A 9,595-nucleotide genomic window follows, 5' to 3' on the forward strand; every position below is an offset into this window, starting at 1 on the left:
ATCGTCTGTTGCACATTAAAAAATGTTCAAAAAATTCCGGAAAAAATTAGTGCATTGACACAACATGAATGTATGTTGTCATAAAATTTAGATCAATATTCGAAACATTGCTCGAGATACAAAAATAACAAATTTGACATTGAATAGTACATAACAGAAGTTGGACTTCAGTTTTGGCCCATTAGCACATGGACGTCAAATTTGTCATTTTTGTATCTTGACCATTGTTTTGATTTTTGATTTGAATTTTAGTGACAAGATACATTGATGTTGTATCGATGCACTAATTTTTTTCCGGATTTGTTTGGATTTTTTTAATGTGCAACGGGGTCCGGTGCACCGGTAGCACCAATTGCCTTGGTGCACCAGATACGTTCCCCCACCTAGCACAAATCTGTAAAGGATTTTTTTTAGAGGGACATAATTAGAAGAAAATATTATGTAGCGTAGAAAATATTATTTAGAGCACTATTCCTACATCGTATTGTCAATTAACAAGATCTGTTTAATTTCTGTAGTGTCAAGTCTCAGCATGTATATACAGGCGGAATACAGAGGAATGCACAAGATTTACAACACGAAAGAGCGACGATCCTACTGTGTGTATGGGTGACGTGCATAAAAAAATGTCATTTTCTAGCCTAAAAAACTCTTAAACAGAGGATCTACACCGTCGGCAAAGCACCAGCAGGTGGTTTCGTCTCTGTTGTCACCACCGGCGGCGAAGCATCATGATCATCAGCCGGCGGCTCCGTCTCTGCTACCGTCGCCGCCACCACCGCAGGCAAAGCGTCATCAGCAGGCGTTCCACTCTCCACCGCCGGCGCTTTGGTAACAACCTTCCGCGGCGGCGAGAGGTCGCACCGGCAGAGAGGGCAGCTCCGGTGCGAGTGCAGCCACATGTCGATGCACTCCACGTGGAACACGTGCCTGCACGCCGGGAGCCGCCGCACCAGCTCGCCGGCCCGCAGGTCCTCCAGGCACACCGAGCACGCGGTGTCGCCCCCCGACTCAAGGTCCACGTCGACGTCGCCACCGTCGGCGCCGTACGCGAACGTGGGCAGGGCGTCGATCGCGGCACGCCCAAGCCCGAACCGTCGAGCCGAAGCCGGCGCCGTGGACTGGTCTCGCTCCGGCGCGCCTTCGCCGTCGCCTGGCGCACCGGCGCACCAGATGTCGGGCGCGAAGTGGTCGACGGCGCCGAAGGCCGCCAGCGCGAGGCTGGCGAAGGCGAAGGCCTTCCAGACGCTGCGGAGGGCGACGGCGAGCACGCAGAAGAGGAGCAGCCACGCGCATGTCGCCGCGATGCCGTAGCAGGCGCGGCGCCCGCCGTGCTCGCCGCCGCGGAGCCGCGCCATGAGCCTCGCCAACATGGTCAGCCTGCTCTTATCGCCTGAGCTGTGACGGTCAACTGCGGCCGGGCGAGGTTGCTCGTGGTGTGGAGCTTGGTGGTGGTCCGTGCGGGAAGAAGTAGAAATAGGCAGCGGTTGCGCGCGGTGGTGGGGTGGTGTTCGCTTCCGGGGAGCGCGGCGGCGGCGGCGGAAGATTAAGTGGTGTATTACAAGCGCCTGTGCTGTGCTGGTCAAGCTTTAGCTTGACGCGCCGGCGGCCATTAGGTTATTGCCTGACTGTTTGACGAGGAGGGCACGTTTAAGGTTAGTAAAATGGCCCGTTGACGGCACGGCCGAGCTGACAGAGACTGTGTTACGCAGCGCAGGCGATACGTTTTTTTGCTTGCCGCCGCGGATAGGGTACCAACTGGACAGGTGCTTGCACAGCTGGCGCTGCACATGGCACAGCGATGTCGTTGGCCACCACATGAATCACAGAGCCGGTGGGCGAGTCGTGCGTTACCGTACTTGACTTTGTAGTATAATAATAATCCGTGAAACTAAACGATGAGTACTTCAGAAGCTAAACTGAGTAGCTGGAGCGCCTCCACACGCGCCCCCGCTTCAGCCCGACGCCGCAGACTTCGCCGTTGCTGTCCCCGGCGCAAAACCCCCACCGCACCCTCCCGCTCACCGGAGGCGTAGAAAAAGAAGCCCGTCCACATTGATCTTCAGTGACCCCGCCGGCGGTTTGCACCGTCGGACAGCACGGGCAGAAAAGCGATGGCGCCGGCTTGCCAGGGCGCTGACAGAACTCCATGTACGGGCATCTGGAGACGACCGCATCAGCTCAGCTGGCGTGATCTGCTCTCCAGCACCGACACCATTGCGGTTTGCGGACGAACCGACCACTTCACAGAAGGGCGACGATGAACAGCAGTCGCGTCTCCTTGTGCCAAGCAGAGTGCTGGCTCCACCACAACCATCTAGCACCAGGTTTGCACCCATGCCCGGGTAGAAAATTGTACAGACCACCACAACCAAGCAGAGTGCAGACCACACAAGTTCGTAGTAGAAAATTGTACAATGCAGTCAGTGCTTATACTGTACTTTACACACACACACACGCAGACAATTCGGATATATAATATGGACTCGCGAGAGTGAACACTTTCAGATAACAGGAGATGATCCACAACAGTTTTGCACAAATGGGCCATATATTAAAACAATTATGCACCCATAGACACAAGGGAAAAATATATGTGATGTGATATAGTTTATGTATACAACAATGCCGACCGGTCGCTGCCTCGACAACCCGTCAGAAGCAGCGCGACACGCCTGTACACAACACGGGGATCCCGTCGACGTATGGATCATTTTAATCGATCGATTATACATCCGAAGAAAGCAAATTGATAATACCCAGCTGCTTCTTCGCTCTACTATACTAGTGGCACAAATGAACGCCATGTGATCATCTACTAACACAAGCAATAATATTGTACAAAAAAGATGACCCACGGAAAAAAAGTTGGTGGCCCTGGATGGGTCATGGGACAGGATTCCTCTGCGCACCAGGCGGAGCGGTGGGCATCGGGAAGTTGAACGGACTATGTGTGCCGCCGAACTGAGGGGCCTCCACATATGGGCTCTGGACAAAAAGAAGAATAACATTTCTGAGCCTTCTGTTTTATGGAAGCATATATAAGCATTTCTACTGTGAGTTGATAAAGAGAGCTGTGTGTGTCAGTGTGGGGGTACAACCAATGGAACAAGCAGTGATAGTGAGTTTGCTGATATGCGAATTAACATCAATTTTTTTTTTTAATTTCTTTTGGCGTCTGTCAAAAGTTTTGTCGGTTAGGTAATGGATAAAAGATAAATCTTATTTGGCAGTTAAGTGTTGGCCTGTTGGTGATGGGTCTAGAGCAGATAGCTAAGATCATTTGGAAAGCTCACCGTACCTGTCAATCTGTCATCTGATCTAGTGTGATGGTAGTAATAAACCGTGTTTGCATGTAACAAAAAATTGGGTTAACTAAAGCTCGATACAGCTTGAACTCAATAAATCATGACAAAGTCCATTTTTGGAATCTAATTTTGATTTTTGTATCTAATGATAATTCAGAAATCAGCCATGTATATAAACTTGCATTTTAATATGCTACACATGTCACAATAATGATCTCAGAAGATGGTAGGCACCTGAGAATATGGTGGGTTTGCATCGAACGGCTGCACCCTTGGAGATTTTGGTGATGAATCCGGAGAGGTGCCAACATTATCATCCAAATTATTTATCGTATGCTTCATTGTTGCTGCTTCTCCTTCACTATTGAGCTTAACACGCTATGTCGAAATAACCAAACTTAGTTCACACCAAACAACTTACATATCAGAGCACACAAGTGAATGACTGGATATACAAAGAATGATACCTGGAATATTTTGCCTAAAGTTTTCAATCCTTTAGCTCGAGCTCTTAGTTCCTCTCTCTTGACATTGCTCTCTTGAAGAACCTGGTATTGGTAGAATGTTACAACTTATGATAATGAGTAAGATTACAAAAACAGAGCAGCAAGGATAGTGCCAACATGAAGACGAACCATTTGACAGACACGTGACAGAGTTGCCTCTATATCAGCAACGTTAAGCTTCCATAAGGAATCCACCATAACCTTTTTATGACTTTGCATGTAAGCTTCAAGTTGCTCATCAGTGTAATTACATTCCGAACTGAGATGTTTTTTTAAATCTTCCTGCAACTGCATAAGAGCTATTGCACCTACAGAAACAAAACAAATTTCAAGCCAAAATATAAATATATATTGCTAGCACCAACATTGCAAATATCGAAATCAAAACTGCTATTCAAGAAACTAAATAATAAAGTAAGCTTTACCTGTTGCAGCTGTCACTTGGGATTTAATAAAATGACCTTTGTTCCTAAACCATTCAGCTATAAAAGGAACCCCCAAAAGGATAGCTTTCTTTCCAAGCTCCTTGGCAGCTTGTCTTGAATACATGTAACCGATAGTACTCAGCATATCAATCCCATATGCTGCAGGACATGCAAAATCAGAAAATAACATTGAAAAGTGAAGTCTCAAAGTTTGATTTATGTTGAGGAATACACAAGGAAAAAGTGGCCATACATTTCCAGAGCTACTGGGAAGGAATAAAAGCAGAAAAGGCAGCAAGAGGCAATTACAAAGTTTAAAGGAAAAATAGACAGAGTAGTTAGCAAGTGAGGAAAAAGTTTGTCACCTGCATCAGAAAGTCTAGCCACCTCAGCCTCAGCAACCTGGATAAATTCCTTTTTGTTTCCTTGAACATAAATGTGCAATCTATTCTTCAGTTTCTCTGCAAGTTTCTCCTCCCTTTCCTTTTGTACAGCCTGCAGTAGTTGTTAAGAGCCTTAAATATACGACAATATGAAGAGTATGGTACCGCTTAGTACTTTACATAATTACAGCACTGAAAAAAAAGACACATGTTAGCTAACATCTCTTTTTTTATTCAATACAATATAATGTCACAAAGCATGCTTTTGCAATCTAACAATTAAGCCATCAGCCCCTAATTTCATCTAATTGCTACAGCAAAGACTAAACAGACCTATGCAGAGACTGAAAAGCGTAAAGACTGATCTTCTGCATGAGAAATGTCATACTGAAAGAAAAGTGTATCATGCAATGTTTGAGTTTCACTAGTTTACCTTGCATATATAGAGATGGGCCAGGGGTTGAAGTACAAAAATGTGTATAACATTGAAAATGACACGGCTGTACTAAAATGAGAAGCGTAGCGAACGGGCAAACAGGAACACCAAGAGGTGACATAATATACATCCTAACATTCAACTTTCATTATGTTCTTGGGTTTGAAGGCTTTCCCAGAGGCATTGTGGCCTTTAGTGTAGCAGAGGAATTGTGCTAGAATTTTAGCATGTACTATGGCTTGTTTGTACAATATACAGTTGGAAGCTACAAAAAGATCCTAATCTTCGAAGGAATATTTCTGAATCTCAAAATCAAGAAAGCACATAAACTATTCTGTTAACAAGGACATACTCGCATTTTCTCTTGTAACTTCCTTGCACCAATCTGTGGATCTTCACCAAAAATATCAAGCGAAGCCATGGATGCCATCGCCAGTTGACCAATGTAATCCTCAAAAATCTCACTACCGAATAACATTGCAAAAATTGCTGCTGGATCAATCATTGCTTCCCTGTATAATGATGGCAGGAAACTAGTAAGAAGGAAATCATCTCACCAGTTTCTGCAGCATATGAGACGAAACCACCAATTACATTGTTAAACCTATATCTAGGAAACAACGGAACAATTTGGTAGTCAACTAAGCTAATACATCTCCCAAGAACACCCTAATTCTTCGAAATTATTCCAACAAGTTCACAGTAAGTATTTGTGGGTCACACTTACGTTGAAATACCAGATTTCCCATCTGAGTCATATGCTTTACGCTGTGCAGGGTCACTAAGTACTTGGTATGCCTCCCCCAGTTCCTGCAATTACGGTAGCTTTGGTAAACACACTATAAATAAAAGGATAGCTCTGCAAATCACATCTTCCTGTCTTACAAAGCCAGATAGTGTTTTGAAGTGACAAGATGCACTGCAAAGTAGCACTACTACAGCAAAAAGAACACCTACTCGTCGTTAGACATGGAAATACAAATGTTCTTGGTAATTCACGAGTTTGTAGTTGAGTTCCCATGGACTGTAAGATGACTTTCAACATCAGGGCAAAATAAAAACAGTTGCAGCATCAGTTTGTTATTCCGCAAGGTTGCAACATCGATGCCCGTTATCACCTGATGCAATAGCTGCTTTGGTATGCCCCTCCCTGTCCCTGAGCTAGTAACAGGGGCAGCAACTATGGTAACTGAAGGACTTTTCCAAGTGAAGCACTGTAATACAATTCTGATTCCTACCAGCAAGGCAGGAGGAAAGAACTATCGATGTCGCTACCACCATTGGCATTCATCATCCATGTAAAAGCTGACTAAATCCCTGAAAGGCTTGCAGGGCGCCTAATGAAGACGCATGATCCCCCTTTTATCTACCACTAATTTACATCAGTTCTGACACTTGAATAGCTAACTGCCTGATCAGTCGCTGGCAGCACTGTTGGCGATAGTTGCAGCAGAATTTAGATGATGCTGATGTCTCACGGTCACAAGAGAAGTTATTGGCAGTGGGGAAGCAAACAGCGGCATGGGAGAGGGAGCACTTGCCTGGAACTTCTCGGCCGCGAGGGGGTCATTGCGGTTCTTGTCGGGGTGGACCTGCCTCGCCTGCAACAACAACAACGACACCAGCAAACCGGAATGAGAGCGAAGTTCGCCGGTGGAGACGGAGCGGGACAGGAAAGCGCGCGCGGCAGGGCGTGGCAGTGGCACGACCTTGACGTAGTAGGCCTTCTTGATGTCGGCCTCGGTGGCCGCCGGGCTGACCCCGAGCACGTCGTAGTACCCGGTCTCCCGCACCATCGTCGAGCCAACCAATCGACCGATCACTCAATCAATCAGACAGACAGCCGCCGCTCCGGCGCCGGATCTCGCGCGCCGCCTCCTCCCGAGATCTCCTCCTGCTGCTGCTGCTCCGCGTCGCGGCGTGGTGGGCGGGGCGGAGGAATGGGAGGCCGGCGCGGGTGTGGCGGCTGAGGGGGGTGGGATCCCCGGCCGACCATAAAGGGCGTGGAATGGAAAGGGGCGAATAATTTCGTTTTGCTGCTTTCTTTTTCGACGGCTCCGCGTGGAATAGTGGGGGGATGAGTCACGTTGACATGGCGGAGAAGCCCGCCCGATTTGGAACGCCTCCAGTTCCAATGGGGATTGATTCCCTCCCTCTCGTTAATCGCCGCGGGTTGGATTTGCGGCGATGCAGTAGAGGTGGTGGACAACGTGGCCCACCGGCGACCGGAGACCGGAGCCGAGCCACCAGAGTAGACTGGTGGGTGACCGGAGCCGGTGGAGGAGACGCCCGGCTTGGGTTGGGTTTGGACATGGAGGCGGTACTGTAGAACCTTTAGACCCAGGGCCGGCCCTGGGCCAGGGCAGCGGGGGCGACGGCCTGGGGCCCAGCCAAACTAGGGGCCCCGACCCAGGCCATATATATATATGCTTGAGGTACAGCCATATAAGTGGAGAACCAACAAGGCCTGAGAGGCCCATCGTGATATGTATGTAGATAAGAAGTCCAGAGAATGCACACGCTGAATTCGTTCTGAATAACGATCGGTTGTAAGTATATGTACGTACGTGTTTGCGCGGAGCCATGGCTGTCAGTTTTTTTTTCTTCTGACCTTTCCGTCGCTGTTAGTTTGATTGCTTCTTCAATTCTCCAAACCCAATCGATAGCAGTATTCACAAGCTCGGGGCCTATGGCTTCGTTTCCCATCATAAACGGAGGACGGAGCGGCCCAATGCCGTGAAACTCTGCCGCAGTCCGGAGCATTGCAACGGCTGCCGACTGCGCCTAGGGCGAGGAAAACCCAAACGAGTGAGGTAATTTATTTTATGAATCGTTCAGCCCTTAATTTTAATCTGATGGATGGAAATTAAGTTGTATTCTTGTTTTTATAACACTTGCACTCTTTGAGGAGATAGCTGGTCTTGGTCACGTGGTCTCAACGTTTTGTACTTGGATACTTGTAGAGCACACCAGTGTTGGAGCACACATTATTGCTGCTAATTTACCCTAAGTTGAGGTGTTCTTCTTTTTGTTTTTACAAATATGTTGCCTAAAACATTTATCTAATTCTGAGAAGAGAACAAGGAGAAAATGAGCACATCAGTTAACTAAATTTTAGAAGGAGATTATGAATAAATTTATTTTTTGGAATCACACTACTTTATAATCTAAAGCAATTAGATGCCAATATTATTGAAGCACCAGAACCTATTATTATCATATACTTCCTCCGTAAAGAAATATAAGAATGTTTAGATCACTACTTTAGTGATCTAAATGCTTCTATATTTCTAAGAGCGTTTAGATCACTAAAGTAGTGACCTAGACGCTCTTGTATTTTTTTATAGAGGAAGTACTATTTACAAGGGGAAAATATATCATAGTTTATGGCTTTATCAGATTTTTTTCATATCAAAGTATGGAATTCTTTTTTTCCTCCACCGCGGCCGCTGGGCCCACTCATGGAGTCCGCCCTGGGGCCCTCGAAACTCCAGGGCCGGTCCTGTTTAGACCAAAAGAAAAAAAACAGTTTGTCTCTCTCAAAACCGCTTTATAGATAAAGCAGCTATCAAATTCATACTGTAATAAAATAAATAAAAGAGACAAAAACACCAAGTGGCCGATAGATTGGCCTAGAGTCGACGGTGCAAGGCGGCGAGCTGCTACAGTCACCGGGTCCATCATGTTGCCAAGCCGGTCCCAATCTCATTGTCTAGATTCAAGATGTAAGTGGACATGTTATTGGGCATTGTGGGATTTGCCCGCACTAACCATCATTCCTTACGCGGGATTATGTCAAAGTCCATTTAATATTTATGTGGTTACCGTGGCGTCCACATATGACCATTTATACAGTGGTTCATCCATTTACTTAACACATCAGTTCGCCTGTTACATAAAAACTCAGTTCATCCATTAGAAAAATGAACGGCGTCAAAACTAAAGCCTGGCACACATACAGAGGCGAGTTTCAAGGATTCAGAGACAAACACATACAAAAGCGAGCTTCAAGGATTTAAAGACAAGCGCATACAAAAAGAGAGCTTCAAGCTTCAGAGACAAGCTTATTAGAATCATCACCTTCAGGATGAATGACTTCTGATGGCCCCTCGACTATTGATAACAGCACTACTGCACTAGTGCGTGCCAAGGATGAAGGATTCAGAGTTCATCAACCTTCAGACGACATCCGCCGGTCCCATCTCCCGTAGGTTGCGTCGCAGCAGAGGGGAGAGGCGGATGAGCGAGAGGGAAAGCAGAACATAGGTACTATGAAATAGTTGCCGAAGACCTCCTTCGCCGTACCTAGCTGCACCTGCCGTCAAAACCATCATCGCCATCGACGGAGTTGAAGGGAGTATTGACAGGATTGGAGAGATACTAGAGGAGGCGCTCCGCAAGGCTCGACTCGGTCCTCGGCGCTTCCCGACAGCGGCCTCTTCCAGAAACATGGCGGCGAGGTCTCCGACGCTTCCCGACATCGGCCTCTTCCAGAAACATGGCGACGACAGCGGTGCATGGAACGAAGGGAGAACTG

The 9,595-nt window shown here is 47.0% G+C and overlaps 1 protein-coding gene across 1 annotated transcript; it reads right to left on the minus strand.

Annotated features, from left to right (window-relative positions):
• Positions 1-2,554: 2,554 nt before the first annotated feature.
• Positions 2,555-7,332, minus strand: LOC119302089 (chaperone protein dnaJ 10-like). Its single transcript, XM_037579106.1, has 10 exons — positions 6,768-7,332; positions 6,600-6,659; positions 5,786-5,868; positions 5,411-5,570; positions 4,605-4,734; positions 4,240-4,398; positions 3,944-4,122; positions 3,776-3,856; positions 3,543-3,686; positions 2,555-2,988 (listed from the first exon to the last, which is right to left on the minus strand). The coding sequence occupies exons 1-10, from the start codon at positions 6,852-6,854 to the stop codon at positions 2,887-2,889; spliced, it is 1,185 nt and encodes a 394-aa protein (XP_037435003.1). The 5' UTR covers positions 6,855-7,332; the 3' UTR covers positions 2,555-2,886.
• Positions 7,333-9,595: the final 2,263 nt, after the last annotated feature.

This window comes from Triticum dicoccoides, chromosome 5A (genome assembly GCF_002162155.2).
Source record: "Triticum dicoccoides isolate Atlit2015 ecotype Zavitan chromosome 5A, WEW_v2.0, whole genome shotgun sequence".
NCBI lineage: Eukaryota > Viridiplantae > Streptophyta > Magnoliopsida > Poales > Poaceae > Triticum > Triticum dicoccoides.